We start from the raw sequence: 27,057 nt of genomic DNA on the forward strand, positions 1-27,057 counted from the left end.
ATGCAGAGATTGAACAATGAGGGCATTGTTCTTCCTCCTCACAGAGTTCTTCAGGGGATCTAGGAGCTGCTGTTCCAGATACGCAGTGCACCAGTTCCATTATTGTTTACATCAGACGAACTTGTCTATTTCTAGCTTAAAGATTTATTTTTAAATGTCTGATGTCCTTTCACCATGACAAATCTTGAAAATATCCTATCTCTACTGCTACCTTATTCTTCAGTATATACCCAATAATTGTAAAAGATTTGTCATGGTGAAATGTTTATGGTTGATTGTTTATTTCCAATTTGTAGAATTCTAATTTTAAAAAGAAAAAGTGAAGTTTAAATGCTTTAAAATGATCTAAAAAATGGCTTAAATGTTTTGTTGATTTTAGTAAGTCTTATTTTTATTTTTTTATATATACTCATACTGCCTAAATAATACGTGTTATTCTAAGTTATGCTTTCATTATTACTTCTGCCTATTGGCAATATTAAAAAACTGTGAACATCTGTTAAATGAAGTTCATATCAGCATGAGTTGGAGATACATGGTTTTAGCTTATGAGGGTCTTGTATGTCAAAAACAAAGAACTGTGTTTTAACTCCTTTTCATTATCACAGTGGCATCTTGTGGTCTGCCAGTTATTCATGATTTGTTTTCAGTTTTTTCTTTTTTTTTAATTTAATTTTTTTTTTTTTATCAGGAGAGGGTATTTTTTTACTTTCATTTCCATTTTCAACCAACTTAACAAATTGATGTCTGCACACGGATACAATTTGAGGGGTAAAATCACACAGCAGATCAGAACAATGCAAGTCAACAGTATTTTCATTTTAGTCCTGTCATTAGCTTTTTGTGTAATCAATAATCAACATTAGGGAAGAATAACTTTTAGAAAGAGGTTGGCTGCTACTGGAACCTGCTTTGACTCCACTGATTAGTTACTGCTCCTTAGATTTTTCTGTTCTGGCAAAACACCCAGAAACCTGAGACTCATCCTAGACTTCTCCCTCTCAGCGATCACGTTCTGTGGTCTGCCACCTGTAACTGGTTCACTTCCCTCATTTCACTCCCATTTCCAAGGAGTATTAAAATACATCTGAACACAGAATTTCCAGCTTTGCCCCCAGCCACTGTCCGCCCTCTATCCACATTACTACCAGAAAGGCAAATCAACTTAAGTCACTCAACTCAGCTCTACCTTTTATCAGAACATGGTCATACTTTCTTGTTTTCTTTTTTGCAGTTTTTTTGGCTGGGGCTGGGTTTGAACCCGCCACCTCTGGCATATGGGGCCTGGCGCCCTTACTCCTTTGAGCCACAGGCACCACCCCATACTTTCTCGTTGTCTACAGAATGAAACCACAGCACCTCCTTCTGCTTACCATTAGATCCCCAGTGCCCAGCTCAGTGCCTGATACATAGTAAGCACCTGGTGGGTATTAGCTGAATGGCTCGGAGGCCTTCAGTTCCATAACTGGGCCCTTGCCTACCTCTCCAGCTATGTCTGTGGCTTCCCTCGACCATATTCATCAACTAACAATTTCCCCAAACTCGTTTCCCTCTCTCTTGCCTTCACACTTGAGCACAGCTTGTGCTTCTGGATTACAATGCTGCCCCACTTGGGATCACACACTACCAATCTCTTACCAAATCTATCCACGAAACAGTTTCGTCTCTCACGTGAGATGCACTCTACTCTCCACACAGCCCCTGGACTCTGACCCGTCCACAAAATCCTCACCTTACTCTAGGAACAAAGGGGCTCAAAGCAGGGCTGAGATTAGAACATATCGGGTTTCAAACTCAGGGGGCTCAAGGCTTGTGAAGGTCTGGGACAGCAGGTATTGGCTTAGAACTTGGGCTCAGCTTTTAGCAACGGCCCTGATATGACTTTATCCTCAATCAAGGTGTTTTGGGGTTAGTCTGGGTACCTGAAAGTTGATTATCTATATAGATCAATGAAGTTGAAATTAAAAAAAACAAAAAAATGTTGATTATTCATTGTTCCAATGGTTAAACAGTTTTCTGCTCATAAATTGGAAACTACCTGAATTTTACTGCCAGGTACTTGCCCACCCCCCTAGCCACTTCTCTAAAAATAAATTCTTGGTCAAAACTATTCACCTCTGATCTAAAAGCCATGCTTTCTTTCTTCCTTAAACAACAAATAAACATGGATATTAAGCTAGCTATTGACTGGTGCACCACATTCCTGAAATAATCAACATGCTCATTAAAGAAGAGGCTATGTGCCTTTTGGGGGCAAGACACGATTGCAAGAGGGACTTTACCTAACAAATGCAATCAGTGTAACCTGGCTTATTGTACCCTCAATGAATCCCCAACAATAAAAAAAAAAAAAGAAGAAGAAGCTGTGTGAATGAGGTTCTGGTGACTATAGAGGGTGCCAAAATATTTCCTTTCTTAAAATGTGTGTAAATTTTTTTGGCACCCTGTATATATGCCCCAGTTCTTCAGGAAGATTTTTGGTGAGGTTCAAGGGTTGAAAGCATTTCATATCTGCTCCCCTCCCCGATAGTACTAGCAAAGAGTATAATAATTTTGAAAAATGATGAAGGAAAGATGAAAGTGTTGAAAACTGAAAAGACGGCTCACAATGGTTAATGTGAGCATCTTCAAATGTAATACAGTTCTTGAAAGTAATTTAAAATACCACTGAAGGGAGATGACTCTCTGTAAATATTTTATCACTAAGATGCTATAAGATTTCTCACACATGTATTACCACGTTTTTCATTTAATTACTGATCAAATGTACTAGTTGAGAAGACTAAGCTATTGCCAAAAACCAGAATAATTTATGCAGTTACAGTGAGGGGACCTATGTTATCTCACTCGTCTATTCTTGTGTAAAAGAGTCAGACTTACTTGAATAGAATGTTCCTTTTTATTGTAGTTAATATAGAAACCACACAGGATCTAGTCCTGGCATTGCAAACCTTTGAACACTACCATCTATGAAATTCTGTTGGCTTTTTAAATTTTCAGTAACATTTCTTTCTTTGCTATATTTATCACATTTTCCAAAATATAAAAATGTTCTTTTTATTTTAAATGTTGACTACACATGAAAAATTAACTCTGCTTCTATTACTTCAAACTATTCCTTTATTAGCAACAGTTCTGCAGTGCTGTCAACAATTTTAAAACGAAAGCACCAATTTTTTTTTTTATTGTTAAATCATATCTGTGTACATTAGTGCAGTCAAGGGCTACATCGTGCTGGTTTCATATACAATCTGAAATATTCTCTTCAAAATGTTCAACGTAGCCTTCATGTCATTTTCTTAGTTATTATATGTAGACATTTGTATTCTGCCTTTTTCTGCCTTTGAAATTTTCACCTGTACCCATTTTCACCTGTACCCATTCTAAGATGCACCGTGTGGCCCCACCCATTACCCTCCTTCCAGCCTAACCTCCCCCCTCCCTTCCCCTTCCTTGGCCCTTTCCCCATAGTATTGTGCTATAGTTGGGTTATAACCTTCATGTGAAAGCTATAATTTAGCTTCATAGTAGGGCTGAGAACATTGGATACTTTTTCTTCCATTCCTGAGATACTTTACTAAGAAGAATATGTTCCAGCTCCATCCATGTAAACATGAAAGAGGTAAAGTCTCCATCTTTCTTTAAGGCTGCATAATATTCCATGGTATACATGTACCATAATTTGCTAGCCCATTCATGGGTCGATGGGCACTTGGGCTTCTTCCATGACTTAGCAATTATGAATTGGGCTACAATAAACATTCTGGTACAGATGCCGTTGTTATGTTGTGATTTTTGGTCTTCTGGGTATAAACCTAGTAAAGGAATTATAAGATCGAATGGCAGGTCTATTTTTAGGTCCCTAAGTATTCTCCAAACATCGTTCCATTCTGACGAACAGTGTAGAAGTGTGCCCTTTTCTCCACATCCACACCAACATCTCTGGTTTAGGGATTTTGTTATTGGGCTACTCTTACTGGGGTAAAGTGATATCTCAAAGTAGTTTTGATTTGCATTTCTCTGATGATTAAGGATGATGAGCTTTTTTGCATGTGTTTGTAGATCCTGCGTATGTCTTCTTTAGAGAAGTTTCTCTTCAAGTCCCTTGCCCACCCTGAGATGGGATCATGTGTTCTTTTCTTCCTAATACGTTTGAGTTCTCTGTGGATTCTGGTTATTAGACATTTATCGGAGGTATAACCTGCAAATATCTTCTCCCATTCTGAGGGCTGTCTGCTTGCTTTACTTACTATGTTCTTGGCTATGCAGAAGCTTTTTAGTTTGATCAGGTCTCAGTAGTGTATTTTTGATACTACTTCAATTGCCTGGGGAGTCCTCCTCATAAAATATTCACCCAGGCTGATTCCTTCAAGTGTTTTCCCTGCACTTTCTTCAAGTATTTTTATAGTTTCATGTCTTAAGTTTAAATCTTTTATCCAGTGAGAGTCTATCTTAGTGAATGGTGAAAGGTGTGGGTTGTTTCAATCTTCTACAGGATGCCAGCCAGTTCACCCAGCACCATTTGTTAAATAGGGAATCTTTTCCCCACTGAATGTTTTTAATTGGCTTCTCAAAGATCAAATAACGTTAAGTAGCTGGATTCATCTCTTGGTTCTCTATTCTGTTCCAGACATCTACTTCTCTGTTTTTGTGCCAGTACCTTGCTGTTTTGAACACGATCGATTTATAATACAGTCTCAGGTCTGGTAGTGTGATTCCTCCTGCTGTGTTTGTATTGCTGAGAAATGTACTGGCTATTCGAGGTTTTTTCTGATTCCATATAAAACGAAGTATTATTTTTTCAAGATCTTTAAAATATGACAATGGAGCTTTAATAGGAATTGCATTAAAATTATATATTGCTTTGGGTAGTATAGACATTTTAACAATGTTGATTCTTCCCAGCCATGAGCATGGTATGTTTTTCCATTTGTTAACATCTTCAGCTATTTCTTTTTTTTTTTTTTTTTTGCATTTTCTGATATTTTCTATTTAGTAGCCAATATGAAAGGGTGTTAGTTATGGTCTTAACGAATAACAGCCATTTCTCTCTTTTTAAAACAATTCAGGTATCTTCAGCTATTTCTTTTCTTAAAGTTTCATAGTTCTCTTTGTAGAGATCTTTCACGTCCTTTGTTAGGTATACTCCCAAATATTTCATCTTCTTCGGCACTACGATGAAAGGAATAGAGTCCTTGACTGTTTTTTTGGCTTGGTTATTGTTGGTATATATAAAGGCTACAGATTGATGGGTGTTGATTTTGTAGCCTGAGACATTGCTGTATTCCTTGATCACTTCTAAAAGTTTTGTAGTAGAATCCCTAGTATTTTCCAGATATACGATCATATCATCTGCGAAGAGTGAAAGTTTGATCTCTTCTGACCCTGTGTGGACACCCTTGATCGCCTTTTCTTCCCTAATTGCAATGGCTAAAACTTCCATTACAGTGTTAAGGAGCAATGGAGACAAGGGGCAACCTTGCCTAGTTCCTGATCTGAATGGACATAATTTCAGTTTAACTCCATTCAATATGATATTGGCTATGGGTTTGCTGTAGATGGCCTCCATTAGTTTAAGAAATGTCCCTTCTGGGTGGCGCCTGTGGCTCAGTGAGCAGGGCGCCAGCCCCATAATGCGAGGGTGGCGGGTTCAAACCCAGCCCTGGCCAAACTGCAACAAAAAAATAGCCGGGCATTGTGGCTGGCACCTGTAGTCCCAGCTACTCGGGAGGCTGAGGCAGGAGAATTGCCTAAGCCCAGGAGTTGGAGGTTGCTGTGAGCTGTGTGATACCACGGCACTCTACCGAGGGCAATAAAGTGAAACTCTGTCTCTACAAAAAAAAAAAAAAAGAAGAAGAAGAAATGTCCCTTCTATACCAATTTTCTTAAGTGTTCTGATCATGACGGGATGCTGGATATTATCAAAAGCTTTTTTTGCATCAATTGAAAGAATCATATGGTCCTTATTTTTTAGTTTGTTTATGTGCTGAATTACATTTATAGATTTACATATATTGAGCCAGCCTTGAGACCCTGGGATAAATCCCACTTGGTCCTGGTGTATAATTTTTTTGATGTGTTGTTGGATTCTGTTTGTTAGGATCTTATTGAGTATTTTAGCATCAATATTCATTAGTGATGCTGGTCTATAATTTTGTGTTCTTGTTGGGTCTTTCCCTGGTTTGGGGATCAAGGTGATGTTTGCTTTGTAGAATGTGTTGGGTAATATTCCTTCTTTTTCTATATTTTAGAAAAGGTTTAGTAATATAGGTACTAGTTCTTCTTTAAAGGTTTGGTAGCATTCTGACGTAAAGCCATCTGGTCCTGGGCTTTTCTTTTTAGGGAGATTTTGTATAGTTGATGCTATTTCAGAACTTAATATAGGCCTGTTCAATATTTCCACTTCGTTCTGGCTAAGTCTTGGTAGGTGGCATACTTCCAGGTATTGGTCGATTTCTTTCAGATTTTCATATTTCTGAGAATAGAGTTTCTTGTATTCGTTAAGGATTTTTTGGATTTCTGAGGGGTCTGTTGTTATTTCATCGTTACCATTTCTGATTGATGAAATTAGAGATTTTACTCTTTTTTTCCTGGTTAGATTGCCGAAAGGTTTATCTCTTTCATTGATCTTTTAAAAAAACCAGCTTTTGGATTTATTGATCTATTGTATAATTCTTTTGTTTTCAATTTCATTTAATTCTGCTCTGATTTTGGTTATTTCTTTTCTTCTGCTGGGTTTGGGGTTGGAGTGTTCTTCCTTCTCCAGTTGCTTGAGATGTCCCATTAAGTTATTAACTTCTCTCTTTCTGTTTTCTGGAGGAAGGCTTGCAGTGCTATAAATTTCCCTCTTAGGACTGCCTTTGCAGTATCCAAGAGGTTCTGGTAATTCGTGTCTTGATTGTTGTTTTGTTCCAAAAATTTGGTGATTTCTTTCTTAATCTCATCTATAAACCATCTATCCTTCAGCATAAGGTTTTTTAGCTTCCATGTTTTTGTATGGGTATGCAGGTTCTTGTTGTTATTGAGTTAAACTTTTATTCCATGATGGTCTGAGAAGATGCAAGGAATAATTTCTAGTTTTTAAAATTTGCTTAGGTTAGATTTGTGGCCTAGGATGTGGCCAATTTTGGAGTATGTTCCGTGGGCTGATGAGAAGTATGTATATTCAGTTTTGTTGGGATGAAATGTTCTGTAGATGTCTGTTAAGTCCAGATGTTGAGTGGTTGAGTTTAAATCTAAAATTTCTTTGCTTAGCTTCTTTTTGGAGGATCTATCCAGCACTGCTAAAGGAGTGTTAAAATCTCCAACTACTATGGAACTGGAGGAAATTAAGTTGCTTATGTCTGTTAGAGTTTCTCTTATAAATTGAAGTGTGTTCTGGTAGGGTGCATAAACATTAATAATTGAAATCTCATCACATTGAGTATTACCTTTAACAAATATGAAATATCCATCCTTGTCCTTCCTTATTTTGGCTGGTTTAAAGCCTATTGCATCTGGAATAGGATTGCAACACCTGCTTTTTTCTGCTTTCCATTTGCCTGTACTATAGATGACCATCCCTTCACCTTGAGGCTATATTTATCTTTTAATGTAAGATGCGATTCTTCTATGCAGCAGATATCTGGCTTGACTTTTTGTATCCAGTCAGCCAACCTGTGCCTCTTTAGAGGATAGTTTAAACCAGTCACATTAATTGAGAACATTGATAAGCCTTTCAAGGGTCCGGTGGACATTTTTAATCCTTTTGTGACTGTGGAAGTTGGAATTTTATCAAAATTTTCTGGGTGGGTTTACTTTTGTGGTAGAGGATTACACTGGTCTTTATGGAGGATAGGTCTGAGCATATCCTGGAGAACTGGTTTAGTATGGCAAATTTCTTAAACATGTGAATGTCATTGAAGTATTTAATTTCTCTGTCATAAATGAAACTCATTTTAGCTGGCTACAGGATCCTGAGTTGAAAGTTATTTTGTTTTAGGAGATTAAAAGTCGATGACCATCCTCTTCTAGCTTGAAAGGTTTCAGCAGAGAGATCTGCAGTTATTCTAATATTCTTCCCCTTGTAGGTGATGGTTTTCTTTCGTCTGCCTGCTTTCAGGATTTTCTCCTTCATGTTAACTTTAGTGAAATTGATTATAATGCACGTGGGGGATGTCTTATTTGGGTTGAGTCGTGCTGAGGTTCTGTAACTGTCTGCTATCTGAATTTCAGAATCTCTTGGCATGTCTGGAAAATTCCCCTTCATAATCTCATGGAGATAAGACTCTGTGCCTTGTGAAGCCACTTCATCGTGTTCAGGGATCCCTATCAGACGAATATTGGTTTTTTTCAAATTATCCTAGAGCTCTCTGAGAGAGTGATCTGTTTTTTGCCCTCCATTTCTCTTCCTCTTTGAGAGTTTGGGAGCATTCAAAAGCTTTGTCTTCAATGTCAGAAATCCTTTCTTCTGCTTGAGGGATTCTGTTACTGAGGGATTCTACTGTGTTTCTCAGATCTTTGAGGGCTGCAACTTCTTGTTTCAGTGTGTCAAAATCTTCGGTCATTTGGTGTTTGAATCCCTTGAATTCTTGAGACATCTTTTGGGTTACTGCTTGGAATTCTAATTCGATCTTGTTTGCTATCCAGATTCTGAATTCGATTTCTGACATCTCAGCTGTTTGTTTGTGCATGGGATCTTGTGCTGTGTCTGCCCCATTGATCCTTGGAGGAGTTGATCTACTCTAATTATTCATATTGCCAGAGTTTTTCTGTTGATTTTGCCTCATGATTGTTTGTCATTGTTGCCTCTGGCTGTCCTCAGAGTTGGGGAGGTGTCTCCAAGATTAGATTCCAGCGGGATGTCTCTGTTGTTGCTGGATCTTTGTAGGGAGTGACCCTGTGTAGTTCTTCTGGGGCTGCCCCAGCCAGGGAGTTCTGGTTGTGGAAGGAGCTCCGGAGTGTGACATACCCGGATCCAGCAATAGGGCAGTAGTGCCTGGCACCCAGTGACTTTGGCACAGAGAGCCCAAGGCTCCAGCAATCTCTGGCTAGGAGAAGGGCTCTGCACAGAGGCAGGGAGGGCTCCAGAGGGCTCATGGCTACCAGAGTCCCTGGCCAGATGACAGGCCAGTGTGGAGGCAGGGAGGACGCAGGGTTGTGGCTCCCACAGTTCCTGGTCAGGGCATGCGGAGGCCCGGCGGGTGCGGGTAGGGAGTTTCGGCACAGCTCTTATGGAGGTCCGGGTGGCGCCAAGCCCAGGAGTTTGAGGTTGCTATGAGCTGTGACACCATGGCACTCTACCCAGGGCAACAGCCCAAGACTCCAGTGTGCCAAAACCTGTCTCACTCTGTCCCTGAGGGTTAAGGCTGTAAGGCATCTCATTCCCACCTTTAGTCTGCTCAGTCACTAGGTTACTAGCTCCCGCCTGATCCTTGCTTTGCAACCCTGAGGTCAGAGCTTGCCGGGGTAGTTCTCCCACAATGGCTCCCTGTGGCCCACAGCCGACACCATTAGCTCCTTCCGGCTCAGCGACTCAGTCTGGGGCCTAGACAGTGCCCAAAGTTCTCTGCATTCCCACTCAAACTCTCCCGAAGGCAGTCCAACTGAGTGCCAAGTCCAAAATCACCGAAACAGTTCACAGGTAAGGCTTTTCCGGTTTGCAGTCTCACTGCTCCTTGTACTTATGGCTGCCAGCGGAATTAGGTCGATCAAATACACACAACCACTTGCCAGTTTTCCACTGTTTTTGTCCTCCTCTTAGAGTCCAGAAGTCCCTTGCTGACTCCCTGTATCCTCAAAGAGATGATTATAGGTAGATCCCACCAGCCAGAGATGCCTGGAGTCTTATTTCCCCAGACTCACGGTGCCCAGTTGCAGGGAAGCTGTTACTCAGCCGCCATCGTGTTCCACCTCCGAAAGTATCAATTTTGGAGAGTAGACACATCTGTTTTGCTTTGCCGTTTGTTTTAGTGTTTTATTTCTTAGGATATGAATTCACGACTATCTTATAACTGGAGACTAAAAAAAAAGCATATGTTGGTAAATTTGATTTCTGCATTTTTTCATTCCAGGGATGTTGCCTCCCTCAGCTGTCTGCCAATAAGTAATAAATGGACGTGGCAAAAAGTGTATTTAAGTTGGCTTTATTAAGCCAACAAAACACAGAAATCAAGCAAGGGACAGGCAGAAAAATCTGTTCCTTTGAAGTCAATAAAAATCCATCTCCTTAATCCTTTTTTTATTCCAAGCAGTGTTGATTTTTCTCATCTGACTCACTGAGAACCTTGATTTAGCTAATCTGTCTTGCTTAGTTATCTTCTCCAAAGCTTTCCTAAAGAAGCATCCTTTCCCCTTGATAACTGTCATCTTTTATACTTGCATAGTCATGCATCTGGTTATAAACATTCTCTAATTAATCCCAATAGAGATTTAAGAAAAAATGTTTTCAATTACTATTCATATTTTAGAAGAATAAAAACAGCAACAGATAGCAAGCTGGAATAAAAATCACATAGAAACGATCCACATGGAAAGGTGGCTCTGAATTGACACTATATATCTTTCCAGAGCGATCTCCTTTACGTCTCTGTCAGAGCTTTACTTGACTATTTCTTATCTGTCCATCATGAAGGAAAATTCAGGATTCTGATTCTATAACTCATTTTCCACAGCCCAACCTAAACTAAAAAGCCCCAAGAATTTCAAACACACAAACTCTCGATCAAACTGGAGAGAACGAAGTTTTGCCACTAACTCCTGTGCGTGATTCATGAGGTTGTTGAGGGTGGCTCCAGCTTGTGAGGCTATGATAGAATAGTCCACTTGTTACCCAGTAACCAGGAAGATGGACCCTTCCTTTCCATGTACCACTTGTCGGTAAATGTGGTCGAGGATCAGGAGCTCACTCCAGCAGTTCTGAAGCAGCTTCATTTAGTCATCAACCTTAAATTCTCTGAAGAAGATAACTACTTATGACCCACTCAACAATGGAGATGAGGGTTTGATCTGCCATTTTGCGCATAAGCCCAAACGTGCTCAGCTTTTCGTGCTAGCTTCGATTAGCCTGCTCTTGCTGCAAATAGGCCATAATTTTGGCCTGGACTTGAGGCTCATCTGGCTCACACTTCAAAAGTTCCAGGATCAGATGTGGGATGCTTGCTGGAGAGCTTGTCTGGTAACAATCCATATGTGAATAGCCCATTATTGACTCAGGCAAGCTGGTGTAGGGGTCTGGGTACTCAAACTTGATGGCCCTGGCTAGGAAAGTGGCCATATGTTTGGTAACCTTGCAGGCTGCCATGAGGGGGCATTGTCATGCTAATAGGCGATGTTACAAAGGGACTTCTGTCATAGTCTGTAGGAGGCAAGGCAGCATGGTTCAGAAGTAGGCCTTTGGAGGCAGAATGGATGTTCTGAATTGCTGAGGAGCTGGTCAGGTCGGAGGGCATAGCTTGTATCACCTGAGACATGGCTTCTAGCTTAAGTCCATTGGTTCAGATGAGGGTTTTTTTCTGTTGCTTCAGGGCTCTCTCTTGTACATTGGCCCAAATTTATTTCTTCCTCCATGCATTCAGTCAGCCCTTACCGCTTCTAGCTTCATTCCAACACTGAGACATTTCTGAAATCAACAATGAGGACAACGTTTTCTCTATGTTTTGTCAATTTGGCGGTTCTGGTTTTCTATACATGTGTACCTTTTATTATTTTGGACTGTTTGCTTAAAAAATCCCTTGCACCTTTCACAGGTGAGGAGCCCATAATGGTACCCAGACACTTTATCTCCACACGCAGGACAAAGCTCTTCAAGATCTTCATCATAGGAGTAATTCACCATTTTAAATTGAGACGCTTGAATGTTTTCCGGCATCTGGCCCTGTTCCCCATGCGATGGAGCCAGTCCCACGGCTTCCGTCTCCACTTTGGGCAGCATGATAAGGTGGCTGTGGGCGGGAATAGGGGGTCCGTGTGGGTCCGGAAGCCCTGCACCTGGACACCGGCGGCACAGATTCAACTCCTGCGGAAAGGGGCTACCGGAGCGCCCGCTCGCAGGAACGTGCCTCCGCCTGGAGACAGGACCTCTGAGCCTGTCCTGTCTCGCAGCCCTGGGGCCGCCTCTGAACTGCGAGGAAGAGGTTGGGACTATGAAAAGAGGCTAAGAATGGCAGCTGGGAGCCCTGGTTTGGCTTGGCGAGGGCGGAGGCGACCGTGGTTGTGAGGGCGCAGCTGCCCAGGCGCGGATCTGTGAACCGCTGAGCTCCTGGCGGGCAGCGGAGGCAGCCGCGGGGCTACTGCTGCCACCGCGGTGGTGCCGCTGCCGCAGCTCCCGGACGCTCCTTCCCTCTCCACCCGCCCTCTGGCTCTGGATCGGCAGAGGTCTCTCTCGCTGTCTCTCGCTGTCTCTCTCTATCTCGCCACACTTTCCTCTCTGGTCTCTTCGCCTCTCCGCCCCTTTCTCCTATCTCTTTCTGCCTCCCTCTCGCTCACTATCCCAAGTGTCTGTTTGTTTGGGTTTTTTTTAATTATTTTTTTTGAGACAGTGCCTCAAGCTGTCGCCCTGGGTAGAGTGCTGTGCTGTCACAGCTCACAAAACCTCCAACTCTTGGGCTTAAGTGATTCTCTTGCCTCAGCCTCTCAAGTAGCTGGGACTACAAGCGCCTGCCACAACGCCCAGCTATTTTTTTGTTTGTAGTTGTCGTTGTTTGGCACCGAGCTGGATCCGAACCCACCAGCTCTAGTGTATGTGGCTGGCACCTTAGCCATTTAAGCTACAAGTGTTGAGCCTTGTTTTCAGTTTTTGAAGGCGTATCTTCTGTTTTTAATTTCTACACTACTTTCAGATGAACTGTTAGTAATAGGCTAAACTATAAAGACTTCAGTCATGATTATATAGCCAGTTACTCTAGAATTGAGAAACTTCAGTGATGGTAGTTGTAGTGATTTTAACTATATAATAACTAATATTGTAGCCTCTCTATGATACCAAGCAAATAACCAAAAATACCTCCCCACATGCACACATGAAAATTACCAGAACAAGCCTGGTGTAGTGGCTCATACCTATAATCCTAGCACTCCTAGAGGCTGAGGCAAGAGGATTCCTTGAGCTCAGGACCAGCCTGAGCAAGAGTATAAAACCCTGTCTCTACTAAAAAATAGAAAAAAATTAGCTGGGCATTGTGGCGAGTGCTTGTAGTTCCAGCTACTTGGAAGGCTGAGGCAGGAGGTTGCTGTGAGCTAGGCTGACACCACACATTCTGACCTGGGGCAACAGAGTGAGATTCTGTCTCATAAAAAAAAAAAAAAGAAAAGAAAAGAAAAGAAAAAAGAAAGAAAACTCACTAGAAAAAGAACTAAGTAAGTAACTTTCTCATAGCAATTAAAATGATTCTTCAACATCACATACACATCTATCTAAGGCATTTGATAAATGCAGACATTTAAGGTCATATAAGTCTGTATGAAGCTTTTACAAGAAATTGTATCCTGAGACTCAAATAGCTATTGACATGATGTTGGGACAGGTAGATGTGTCTGTATATAAGTGTGTTTTGTGATCTCTGATGAATTATTTTCTGAAGTGATCTGTAAGAAACTTGTTAGTTAGCAGGAATATTCAGTGCTAAGTGGTGTTTTTTTGTTTTTGTTTTTTTGAGATAGAGTCTCACTTTGTCACCCTTGATAGAATGTTTCATAACTCAAAGCAACCTCAGATTTCTTGGCTGAACCAATTGTCTTCCCTCAGCCTCCCTGGTAGCTGGGACTATAGGCACCCGCCACAAGGCCCACCTATTTTTAGAGACCAGGTCTCGCTCTTGCTCAGGCTGGTCTCGAACTCATGAGCTCAGGCAATCCACCTGTCTCAGCCTCTCTGAGAGCTAGAATTACAGGAAAATGAACCACTGCACCCGGCTCTGCTAAGTGTTTTAAATTTTGTGATTCCTATATACATCCAAAACTAGTATCACCTAATGTCATGCTATTGTGTCTTCTCCAAACAGTATTCTATTTGCATTTTCCAGACAGTCATAACATGCAGGATTTTGTAAGGATTTAAATATAAAACAACAGCCTTTTTCTGATGGATACTTTTGTGGAAAAATAAAATTTAAAAATTAAGTTATATTAGGATTTAGCTTAATTTACAGATTTCAGGCTCATTTAAAAAGCAGTCATTTAGGCTCCACACCTATAGCTCAGGGGCTAAGGTACCAGCCACAGACACTGGAGCTGACAGATTAGAACCCAGCCAGGCCTGCCAAACAATAGTGACAACTACAACCAAAAAAAAAAAATAGCCAGGCATCGTGGTGGGCACCTATAGTCTCAGCTACTTGGAAGGCTGAGAGAAGAGATTCGCTTAAGCCCAAGAATTGGAGGTTGCTGTGAGTTGTGACGCCACAGCGCTCTATTGGCCAACGTAGTGAAACTGTCTCAAACAAAAACAGAAAGAAAGCAGTCATTTAATACTATTATTAATAAGGTTGGTGCTATTTTCTTCTTATATGCACCTCATTTATTGGATGAATAGTTAGTGGTATTTCCTGTTACTTACTCTCCTTAACTTTCTTTACTTAGATCCTTTTGATTTGAATCATAATCTTGGAGCTGGATTATCAAGAAAAAGTAAGTTACTTTTTTATAAGTTTTAATACAGTCTCTTTTCCTTTTAATCCATCTAATTGAGTTCTTATTCTTTTTTAAGTGACAAATTTCATAATGAAAGCTTTCATAAATGGTAGAAGAGTATTTGGTATTCCTGTCAAAGGATTTCCAAAGGACTACCCCTCAAAAATGGTAAGTGACTATTGGAAATGCCAAAAAAACAATTTTAAAAGCACCTAATTTGTACACAATATTCAATAATAAATTCAATACTCTAAAAGTCCAGTAAATCTAGCCAAGACAATTACAATACAAATAATTCCAAAAGCTGTCTTTCCCCCACCCCCATTTTTCATTTTTCTACCCCTGTGTAGATGTTTTTCATCAAGAGAAAAGAGAGAAGCAAAATTAGGGTGGTAAAATTAATTTTGCTGCTGCCGCTTTTCCTTTGGTAACTCATGCCAAGGAAATGAATATCAGTGCCAAAGCAACTTTGAAAATGAGAAAAAGAAAAACTATTCTTAAGCCTTCAGATAGCCTTTTAATAAAGATAAATTTAAGTTGGTTAAATTCTTGATTTTCTTTTTTTCTCAATGCATTTGCTTTTTAATATTTAATAAGAATAGTCTATTACAGGGCGGCTCCTGTGGCTCACTGATTAGGGCGCCGGCCCCATATACCGAGGGTGGCGGGTTCAAACCCAGCCCCAGCCAAAGTGCAACAAAAAAAATAGCCGGGCGTTGTGGCGGGCACCTGTAGTCCCAGCCGCTCGGGAGGCTGAGGCAAGAGAATCATGTAAGCCCAAGAGCTGGAGGTTGCTGTGAGCCGTGTGACACCACAGCACTCTACCAAGGGCAGTAAAGTGAGACTCTGTCTCTACAAAAAAAAGAATAGTCTATTACAAATGGTTAAATGAAAATTTCAGTGAACCGAATCCTAAAGAAAATAAGGAAGCATTTATCTTTTGAATTCTTGCTTGATTTTGCCTTTGATACCTTCTATTCCTGGTTATCTATGGCATTTCTGTACTACCAGCATTCAGCTTCATGCCAGCCTTAGCCGAGCCCAGTTTGTACCTATCTAAACACTTCCCCGCTCTTCTAATGTGAATCTGCATTTTTCCAGTCTGCTCCTCAAGGACTCCTCTTACCAGGATGGGGGAATGACAGTGCTACCCATACTAGAGAACTGTCTGTCCTTACATAACCTGATACTCAGGTTTCTAAAGAAGCATACTTACTGAAAACAAACCAAAACTTTTTTTTTTTTTTTTTGCTGTTTTTGGCTGGGGCTGGGTTTGAACCCGCCACTTCCAGTATATGGGGCCGGCACCCTACTCCTTTGAGACAGAGTCTCACTTAGTTGCCCTGGGGTTGAGTGCCATAGCCTCATAGCTCACAGCAACCTCAAACTCTTGCTTGGGCTCAAGCGATTGCCTTGCTTCAGCCTCCTGAGTAGCTGGGACTACCAGCACCCGCCACAATGCCCAGCTGTTTTTTAGAGATGAGTGTCGTTCTTGCTCAGGGTGGTCTTAGACTCCTAAAGCAGTCAACCTGCCTCGGCCTCCCAGAGTGTTGGGATTATAGGTGTGAGCTACTGCACCCAGCCCAAATATGTTATTAATAAAAAATGTATTTCAATGAGAGACTAACGGTTAGAGACTAGAGGACTTTGCTAAGAATAAAGTTATTTTTTCTGCATTAGCTTCCTTAATAAAGACTTATTAATATTTAAATTAACAAATCATAATCATATATATTTATGTGGCATAAAACAATATTTTGATACCTGCATATAATTTAGAATGATTAAATCCAGCTAATTAATATATCCAGCACATTGCTTACCATTTTTTGTGGTGTAACATTTGTATTTACTCTGTGTCATTGTGAAATATACAGTATATTATTTTTGACTATAGTTGCCCTGGGTGCAACACACCTCAAAATTTATTCTAGCTGTGATTTGAAACTTTATTCCCTCTGATCAATAACTCCTCATTCTCTCCCACTCAACAATGAGACTTATGAAATGAACCTTATGTGTATGGCTGTGTAGGAACATTCATGTTTAATTGACATCTGTACCTCTGGTTTTTGCTGGATGTTGCTTCTGAAGCACTTCTACAACAATACTTTTGAAACTTGTTGAAACAAATCCCCTGGTGATTTTGTTAAAAACCAGATTCTGATTTGGCAGATCTGGGGTGAGGCCCAACATTCTACATTTCCAGAAGCTCCCAAGTCATGCCAGAGCTGCTTGTCCCCACCTTAACTTAGTAGCAAAGAGTCCAAGTCATTGTCTTTCCTTTCTTTTTTTTTTTTTTTTTCCCCCAGTTTTTTAGCTGGGGCTGGGTTTCAACCTTCCACCTCCAGTATATGGGGCCAGCGCCCTACTCCTTTGAGCCATTGACACCACCCTGTCTTGCCATTCTTCTGTTATTTTTCTGTCAAAAGCCACAATAAAACAAAGCAGTAACATAAATTATTTTCATTTCCTCAGTGTAACCTGCATGATGCACATCATGTTCCTCAATTCATTAGGTGTCAGCTTTTTCATTTTACGAGAAAACAAAGCTTTTGTACATGGCCTCACTTCCTCACATGTTTCAGGGAAGCTGACTTTCAGGGAGGTGTGATGTCATTATTTAGAAGTGTGCTTGAGCCTTTAGCACTAGAGTTGAACTGCGTGACAAAAATTGGTTTAGGTAAAATTATCCTGAATCAGACTTTGATGGTTTTAGAATTTGTTTTGAAATAAGCAGTATAAATAATATTTATTGAAAATAATATGTCGACATTGATATGTAAGACCACTGTTTAGTTTTCTGTTTTGATTTCACATTAATAGTTGAGACTTTTACATATTTCTGTTCTTCTAGGAGTACTTTTTTGATCCAGATGTGCTAACTGAAGGAGAGCTAGCCCCAAATGATAGATGTTGTCGAATTTGTGGGAAAATTGGACACTTCATGAAGGACTGTCCTATGAGGAGAAAGTAAGTAAATATTCAAGAGGGGTGGTTTTGTTTTTATTTGCTTTAGTCAAGCTTTTAAATGAGTTTCTATTATGACAGGAAATAAACTTGTATGAACTCCAGCAATTTTTAGATGAATGTTTTGTTTTGTTTTGATAAAAATGAAGTGATTTTAAACATGCCTTTAAGGGAAGATGGCTAGAATTGACTCAGGATACAGGTGACAAACAGTCCTCCAGGCTGATCCCCTTTCCTCATTTTGGTCATGGCTCTAATCATTAATTAGCCTCTCCAACAAAGACAGAAGAAAAAAAGAGAAAACCAGATTTCTTCACTTTTATAGTTCAGAAACTTTTTAGTCCGTGAACAAAATGAGTTTTTTCAGGATTTCAAGTACATTTCTAATTTACAGTATGAGGTGTAGTATGTTGCGATTTATATTCACCAACAGTTTCCCGGAATGTAGGACCCTTTGTTTGTACTTAGCCTAATCCTTAGTAATTGCTATGAGTCCAGTCAGCTGCTCACTTTGGTCACTTCACTGTGCTTTCTTCTGGTGTGCGGAGGAAAGAGGAATGTGTTTTTGATTGCTTGCTTGAGACATGTTTCTGTTTGGGGCCTTAATAGTGGTGTTTCTAACTCTACAATAGTATTCCTATTTAAAAACATGCTACTCAAATTAAATCACCATCTGGAATTTGAGGAGCTCTTTTCTTAGTGCTTTTTCCTGTTACTCAATAGTCAAAGATCACATAGGACAAGGGAGAAATGATATTGACAATTTAAGAATATAAATCTCAGGCCAGGTGTTGTGGCGGGTACCTGTAGTCCCAGCTACTTGGGAGGCTAAGGCAAGAGAATCACCTAAGCCCAGGAGTTGGAGGTTGCTGTGAGCTGTGACACTACGGCAGTCTATCAAGGGTGATAAAGTGAGACTTTGTCTCTACAAAAAAAAAAAAAAAGAAAAGAAAGAAAAAGAACATGAATCTCCTTATAACCATTGTTCCTTTGTGAACTTAAGGGTTCACATCTCAAATTTCCAGTGCCTACTAAAAAATGCTAATTTACTAGAAAGGTTATTCAAAAAGCCAAGGATAATTTGGGTTTTATTGAACCCAGGAGTCCCACTAATTGCAAAAATTGGTTTTACACTACTAGAATGAGTTTGAAAATGAAAAACTACACCATTAAGTCCTGAGTAAGGTAGTATCTTAAAAGAGAAGCTAGACTTAAATCCTTGCTTTTCCCTTTGATACCTTCTATTACTGATCATTTCATAACCCTGGAGTTAACTTAATATTCTGTTAGGTTTCTTTTAAGATTTTTCCTTCTAGTATGGTATCTTCCACAGAGTGAGGCGGAGGCGAGATCAGGAAGACAGCCTGAACCAAAGATACCCTGAGAATAAAGAAAAAAGAAGCAAAGAGGAGAAAGAAATTCAAAACAAATATACAGAAAGGGAGGTGTCAACAAAAGAAGATAAGCCAATGCAATGCACACCCCAGAAAGCCAAGCCCGTGAGAGCAGCTGTTGACCTGGGGAGGGAGAAGATTCTCAGGCCACCAGTGGAAAAATGGAAGAGACAAGATGACAAAGACTTAAGAGAAAAACGTTGTTTTATTTGTGGAAGAGAAGGGCACATTAAAAAGGAATGCCCACAGTTCAAAGGCTCTCCAGGTACGGACACCTATCACACCTTGATGTTTGTGCTAACATCTCAAGGAAAATCTCCTTTTTAGAATTTTTTTACTATTTTCATTATATTTATTTCTCCAACAAATATATACTCAAAAAAGATTTTGGTTTTAAAAAAGTGAAATTCTTTTCCCCCTTTAATTATGATCCTCTGTGTTTTTCAAACACTTATTCCTGGCTTTACTTAAGGGTGTTATGAAAATCATTTGGTGGGCTTTTCTAAGATTATCAGCGAACTGAAAGGTGTTGTCATCCCCAGTACCTGAACAGTATAGCCTCGGTGACAAAGAAATAGGCTACAACTTCAGCTTTGCTACTCAGTGTGTGCACTTTTGCAGTCAAATCACTGCCCAGCCAGGGGGGAAGCCAGTAGCCCAGGTTATCTCAGGATACTACATGTGTTTGCAGGTTCACAGTGAGCCACTCATATATTTGTTTATGCACACACAAACACATGCATGGGAAGGGGCATAGAACAAAATATGCTGCACGGTTAGTGGTTATATCTACACAGGAGAATTGTGGAAGACTTTTTTTTTTTTTAGATTTTATTTTCATTTTCTACAAGTAAGCATGATTATTCTTATAATGAGGAAAATATACATTAGTGGTAGTTCAAAATCATCCATAAATCTTGCCCCTTTCAGTTGATGGATATGAATTGACCATTTCTGCTAAATGGGTGAAGTGTCTGTTATAGATTATCTTTTTAACAGACTGTTATATATAAGGGTGCCTTGTGTGTGTATAATAAGCTGTAATTTACAAAGCAATTTATACACTCTCACTTTGTTTCTCAGAACAAATTTGTGCAAGTGGATGGAATTTAATAAGCATAAAAAAGAAACCGTGGGAAGTAATTTTTTTTTTTTTTGAGATAGTCTTACTTTGTCACCCTCAGTAGAGCGCTGTGACATGGTAGCTCACAGCAACCTCAAACTCATGGGCTCAAGTGATTCTCTTGCCTCAGCCTCCTGAGCAGATGGGACTACAGGCACCCGCCACAATGCCTGGCTATATTGTCAGGGAAGGGATCTTGCTCTGGCTCAGGCCAGTCTCAAACTTCTGAGCTCAAGCAATCCACCTGGTCTCCCAGAGTGCTGGGATCACAGGTGTGAGCCACTTCACCTGGCCAGTAATTTTTTTTTGTAAATTGAAGACCTACTTACAGGAAAGATAAGACATCCCCTGAAAATAAGACCTAGCGCATCTTTGGGAGCATACCTTAAAATAAGACACTGTCTTATTTTCGGGAAAACGGGGTAGTTAACCCTTGCTATCCTAAGGGTGTATATGTTTGGGGATAGCATAAAAAAGTCAGTGCTCCTTTGCAATTTTCTTAAAATACCCCAGTGTTTATAGTTCTTAGAACAACAGTACCTCTATTCTATTTTTATTTTATCATATTCAGCAATATAGTGCATCTTTTTCTTAAGACAGATTTTTTTTTTTTTTTTTTTTATTGTTTTTTTGAGACAGAGTCTCATTTTGTCGCCCTTGGTAGAGTGCCATGGCGTCACAGCTCACAGCAACCTCCCAACTCTTGGGCTTAAGCGATTCTCTTGCCTCAGCCTCCCAAGTAGCTGGGACTACAGGTGCCTGCCACAATGCCCCACTGTTATTTAGTTGTACTTGTCATTGCTTGGCAGGCCTGGGCTGGATTCGAGCCCACCAGCTCTGGTGTATGTGGCTGGCACCCTAGCCGCTGAGTTACAGGCACCTACAGACAGATTTTTAGATAACCCATTCTTGGTTTTTTTAAGGAGCTTTATATGACAAATATATTTTTTAAATTTTTATCAGTTATTCTTAAAATAGGATTTAAATATGCGGCACAGCTTCGTCTAGTCCACATGAGACATACACCAGAATGGAACGATTTTCTTTTATGATAATAGAAAAATGTGTTTAAGTGGAATTAAAATAATAATTGCTAACATTTATTGAGCAATGAGTTTAATTACTTTACATGGATAATCTCATTTAATTTTTACAGTACCTCTATTAAATGTGGTATTAATATCTGCATTGTACAGATAAAGAAAATATAAACAGTGTAGGTAGTAAAGTGTTTGCTAGTGAAGCTGTCCAAGCAGAGCAGTGATTCTGGCGGTCCTCCAGGGACCAGCAGCAAAGAGCAGGGGGATGTCCTGGTGGCAATGGGATTTTCAGGCATAAGGACAAGAACACATCTGGGAATGTGATTTCTTCAGAATACAGTATTCACACATTGAAATAAGTAGTCATCATGTTATACAAGTGATATCAGAAGGGATAAAGTATGATGAATTTCCCCCAGTAGAAATTGAATATGATCAGCTTGTTCTTCCTACCTAAAACTTAGGCTTCTCCCTCTCATTTCTTTAAATATGTATATATTTTTTGTCCCCACAACATCCTAAGTGCGCGCTTCTGTAATATCAACAAAAAGTCTTTCTGTGAAGGTTTGAAAACAGGTCTAGTGCTTTCAATTCAAATAGGAACAAAAAGTGTTAATTTCTTTTTTAGGTATGACTAAATCAGATTATATATTTGGATCCCCTTCTTCACCTAGCCCTTTGAGATCAACTGGTACATTTGTTCAGGTAAACCTAGCTCAAAACAAAGAAGAAAATCTCTCTGTCATCTCTTTATTCAAGAGATACTTTGTGCTCACAGCTCTGTGCCAGCTCCCTGGTGAGGTGCAGGCAGCCCTGGGACCTCCTTCATCCTGAGTAACTCACAGCATTTCTTCTCTGTGCTGTTCGTACATGGTTCGTGGTGAGGCTTGCTGGGCACTGGATGGCAGGGCCTTGTTCACGTACTCCAGCTTATGTGTCTTGCTTTTCAATTAACTTGCAAAATTCTGCTGCCCACATGCCTAACTTCAGCTCTCCTTGGATGTGCTTTCAATTTTAAGGCTGTTTCAGATGCTATTCCTTTTGATTTTGTAAACCAGTCTATTTCATTTTTTAGGCAGTGCTTTTACATGAAGACAAAAAGAAACAAAACACAGCAGTTTTTTTGAGTCCCCAGTCAGGTATGTGGGTTTAAAAAAAACAAATGTGTGTTACTTTGTTTACTGCATCTTTTACCACATGCCTTTTGAGACTCTTCCTTTGAATGAGCTTTAATAGGGATGGACATCAGAATCACTTAGGGCAGTGGTTCTCAATCTGTGGGTCGCTACCATGGGTTGAGGAAGGTTGAGAACCGCTGACTTAGGGTAACTTTTAAAAATAAAGTTGCCTGGCTCCCATTTTCATTTCCTAAACCTGATTCCTTAGTGGCTAGGCCTGGAGCCTGTGTATTTTGTTGAGTGTTTCAAGTGATTCTTATACTACCCCTAGGTACCATAGTCTTCAATTATTTTTCCTCTCCCATTCTTTTTATTTCTGCTTTGAAATTCCTGCTCGTCTTGCCAGCAGCATTTTCATCTCATGATTATTTGGTGTATACCAGAATAAGGAAGGAGAGTAATTGCCTGCCTGAACTCCACTCTTTACCGCTCAGCTTCTCCATTTATTCATTCCTTCAGCAAGTGTTTATTAAGCCTCCCCCATCCTAAGTGCAGGGCGCTGGCCTCAACACTGAAGATACCTCAGCGAACAAGCAAGGTATCTTCTCTCATTGATTCTGCATTTTTGTCAGAAGACATAGGCTAGACAACATGCAAATTTGTGGTAGCAGATGCTAAGAAGAACTAGGAAGCAGGAAAAGGGAATGTTGGACAAGGAGGCATCCTCTCTGATAAAGTTTAGCATTTAAGCAAAGACTCATGAAACAAAAGGGCAAGTCAGGGGGAAATTGGCATTGGACTGTTAAATGCAGAGCCAAAAACCATTCTTGTCCTGCAGCATCACTGAGGTAGTGCGGTGGGAAGGGTGGAGTGGGACAGTGGGGGAAGTAGTAGGAGGTGAAGTCAGAGAGCAGATGGGTCTGAATCGTGAAGTGTCTTCAGCAGTGGTAGCCACTGGACTTTTTTTTCTCTGTGTGAAATGAGAGACTGTTGCAGGGTGTTAAGTCAAGCAGTGATACTACCTGAATTCTATTTTAAAAAATTATGAAGGCTATTGGAAGGCCTGAGTGAAGACTTAGAATAACAACTAAGAGGCTCCCGCAGTAATTTGAGAGAGAGGTGATTGTTCACATTCTGGGAGTTTTGAACGTGCACCAATAAGATTTATTGATGATTAGGTGGTAAAGTATGAGAGAAAGTGACTCAGAGATGACACTCCAATTTTTGCCCAAAACACTGGAAAAATGGAGGTTGAATTTACTGTTCTGGTGAAGACTCAGAAAAGAGAAGGGTTGGAGCAGAAATTGAGTCCCATTTTCGATGTAAGATACCTTTTGGATACCTAAATAGATGTCAAGCACCCAATTTAGAGACTCCAGGAAAATAAAGGAGATTAAGAGAAAGTGGTCAGTGAGGGTTATCTCTAGAATCCATTATAACTGAGGATCCATTGGATCCCCCTTGTATACCAAAATTCATAGATGCTTGAGTCCCTTACAGGCACCCTCCATATCCATGGGGAACCCACTGTACTTTGAATATTGTTAATAGGAGAAAAAGTAATGAGATTGACTTATTTAAGTATCTGTCAGTAGCAAGATGAATTATCTCAAATAAAAAATGATCTTAATAGAACTAGGCATTTTTTTTGTTTGTTTTGTTTTGTGATGTGTAAATGTTACATTTTGTGGGGGGGGTTACATAATTGAGGAAAAATTTGAAATGGCATCAGATCTAATAATCAAAAAAAAATTTATTTATTTTTTTTTTTGAGACAGAGTCTCATTATGTTGCCCTCGGTACGGCGCCTTGGCATCACAGTTCACAGCAACCTCAAAATTTTGGGCTTAGGCGATTTTTTGTCTCAGCCTCCCAAGTAGCTGGAACTACAGGCGCCCACCACAACACCCGACTATTTTTTTGTTGAAGTTGTCATTGTTGTTTAGCTGGCTCAGGCCAGATTCGAACCCACCAGCCTGTGTGTATGTGGCTGGCACCCTGCCCACCTAGCTATAGGTGTCACCACAATCAACATTTTTTAAAAAGATAAGTAGGCTCTGTGAGAAGATACGAGAACAGCTCTTCCCTGGGAATGTTTGTCATTGCCCTCAGTAGAATGCATGTACTTAAAAATTAGAGTTTAGCTAGTGGAGTGTCTCACACCTTTAAGTCTAGCACTTTGGGAGGCCGAAGGAGCTACAAGTTCCAGATCAGCCTGGGCAACAGTGAGATCTTGTCTCTATTTAAAAAGAAAAAAAAAAAAATAGACTAACTAGGCATGATGGCTTGAGCCTATAATCCTAGCTACTGGGGAAGTTGAGGAGAGAGGATCCCTAGAGCCCAGGAGTTTGTGGTTGCAGTTAACTTGATGATGCTACCACATTCCAGCCTAGGTGATAGAGCAAGACCCTGTCTCAAAATTTAAAAAGTAGAAAAAGAGGAATAGTTCTATTGGGGAAAGCCCCTAAATCCAATACAAGTGAAATGAGAATGGGGCCTGCTGTGGGGTGAGCTGATTGAGAACAACCCTGAAAGGCAGCTGAGGAGACTGATATACTAGATCACACCCAAGTTAACTCTGAGAGTGCGTTTAAGAGGTGAAAATACATAGGAAACTCTCTAACCACGTCGGTGGGATTTTTTCCCCCATAGCTCCTCTGAAATTTTGAGGCTCACATAGCACATGTAGACACGTCAAAAGAATGTTACATTCATTTATTTATTTATTTATTTTTGAGATAGAGTCTCACTATTTAACCCTCGAGTGCTATAGTGTCACAGCTCACAGCAACCTCAAACTCTTTGGCTGAAGAGTTTGAGGGACTACAGGCGCCCACCACAAGGTCTGGCTATTTTTTGTTACAGTTACAATTGTTTGGCTGGCCACGAGTTTGGTTCTAACCCGCCAGCCTTGGTGTATGTGGCTGGCACCGTAACCACTGTGCTACAGGCACTGAGCCAGAATGTTACTTTTATAAGTTTCAACCTTCAGCAGATATATCCAAAGCATTTTACTTGAGAAAAATACTGATTCTTCCTTGGTCAAGATGTTCATTTTGCCAAGGATTTAAGGTATTATAGTATTTAAGAACATCAGTCTCTGTGGTCAGATTGCATGGGTGCAAATTCTAGCTTTTGTGATCTTAAAAGACCTTCTTAGGCCCCACATGCCTCAATTTCCCCATTTATAAATAGGGGATGTTAATAATACCTGACTGGCAAGGATGTTGAGAAATCCACGTAAAAGTACTCAGAACAGCAGCTGCATGTTTGAGAGCACAGCAAAGCTCATGGTGGTGATTGCACTGATGCGGCATTATCTCTGTATGGTATCGCCAAACCTGGAGGTGCTAGCATTGTTCCTGCTAAAGACTGTACACATTTAAGAGCAGAATTTTATGACAATTTTGTAAGTTTTTTTAAAGTGAGAGAAATACAGATGCTAGACATATACATAGATAAGTCATTACCAATTGCCCTCTGTAATAATCTTCTAAATAAAAGATTTACTTCAGAAAAATTTGTTACAATAATTATTCTGCTTTATACCAGAAAAAAGAAAACATTTATAGGTGATTAAAATCTGACTTATCCAATAAATTAAACATTTCAGGTAAGTATTTGACAGATGTTATGACTGTCAAGTTTTTCATGATAAATGTATACAAATTACCTATGTTATTATAAGTATTAGATGTGTCTCAACTATAAGTAGTATTGATTTCCCCAAAGCTCTTCTTTTCCATAGTATTAAGTATGCCTGTAACCCACTAGTAGTTTCCTAAGAGAGCATGCTGGTATGGACAGCCTCTGTTCTCATACTTGGCTGTATTGACCTTTAGCAAGAGGTTTAGCTTCTCTGAGCACCTGATATCTCCTCTATTAAATTGTTGATAACACCCCCTCTTACAGGGTGCTAGAGAAGATAAAAGCACCTACCCATAGTAGCACTCAGTCACGTCTCTTTCCTCTCCTGATACATACCTCCATTTGTTCTTAACATATAGTTCTTAACTCCTAAACTAGATAGCATAGTAGGTAGAAAGGTCCATGGACTTCCTTGCTCCTCCTTGTTATCTCCCTTCTCCACATACACATAGGTAGTACATGCCTTAAATATCAGCAAGTTTTATTGATTAGATGTGAACACATTTTGAAGGAATAATGTGGCATGAGAATGGTCAAGAACATGAGTTTCAGCTCGTGCTTGTGACCCCACCACTTTGGGGGCTGAGGCAGGAGGCTGGCTTGAGACCCAGGAGTTCAAGACCACCCTGGACAACAGTAAGGAAGACACCATCTCCACAAAAAATAACACTCCTGTAGTCCTAGCTACTTAGGAGGCTAAGGCTGGGGGATCACCTGAGCCCAGGAGTTCAAGCCTGTAGTGAACCATGATAATATACCTGCACTCCAGCCTGGCAAACAGCAAGACCCTGTGCCAAAAACAAAACAAACACCTTGAGTTTGAGTGTGATCAGACACTAAAGTCTGAAATCCAGCCCAGTCATTAACTAGCTGTGTGACTTCTGTCAAATTATCTAGCCTCTCCATGTTTCAGTTTCTTTTTTTTTAGAGACAGAGTCTCACTTTGTCACCCTCAGTAGAGTGCCATGGCATCACAGCTCACAACAACCTCCAGCTCTTGGGCTTAGGTGACTCTCTTGCCTCAGCCTCCCGAGTAGCTGAGATTACAGGCGCCCACCACAACACCCACCTATTTTTTTTTGTTGCAGTTTGGCTGGGGCCGGGTTTGAACCCACCACCCTCTATATATAGGGCCAGCGCCATACTGACTGAGCCAC

General features: G+C 40.3%; 1 protein-coding gene and 1 pseudogene across 4 annotated transcripts in view; one reads left to right on the plus strand and one right to left on the minus strand.

The window, feature by feature from the left end:
- TUT7 (terminal uridylyl transferase 7) overlaps positions 1 to 27,057 on the plus strand; it is an 83,955-nt gene that overhangs the window by 50,428 nt on the left and 6,470 nt on the right. For 2 of the 4 annotated variants that reach the window (XM_053577489.1, XM_053577499.1), the window contains exons 23-28: positions 14,557 to 14,604; positions 14,684 to 14,775; positions 17,465 to 17,580; positions 18,911 to 19,236; positions 21,763 to 21,839; positions 22,210 to 22,273. In XM_053577489.1, coding sequence (XP_053433464.1) covers positions 14,557 to 14,604; positions 14,684 to 14,775; positions 17,465 to 17,580; positions 18,911 to 19,236; positions 21,763 to 21,839; positions 22,210 to 22,273 — 723 coding nt within the window. The remainder of the gene's footprint in view (positions 1 to 14,556; positions 14,605 to 14,683; positions 14,776 to 17,464; positions 17,581 to 18,910; positions 19,237 to 21,762; positions 21,840 to 22,209; positions 22,274 to 27,057) is intronic. The other 2 variants (XM_053577514.1, XM_053577507.1) reach the window with 2 other exon arrangements.
- Positions 4,374 to 14,539, minus strand: LOC128575840 (nuclear receptor subfamily 5 group A member 2-like; annotated as a pseudogene).

This window comes from Nycticebus coucang, chromosome 2, assembly GCF_027406575.1.
Source record: "Nycticebus coucang isolate mNycCou1 chromosome 2, mNycCou1.pri, whole genome shotgun sequence".
Classification (NCBI taxonomy): Eukaryota; Metazoa; Chordata; class Mammalia; order Primates; family Lorisidae; genus Nycticebus; species Nycticebus coucang.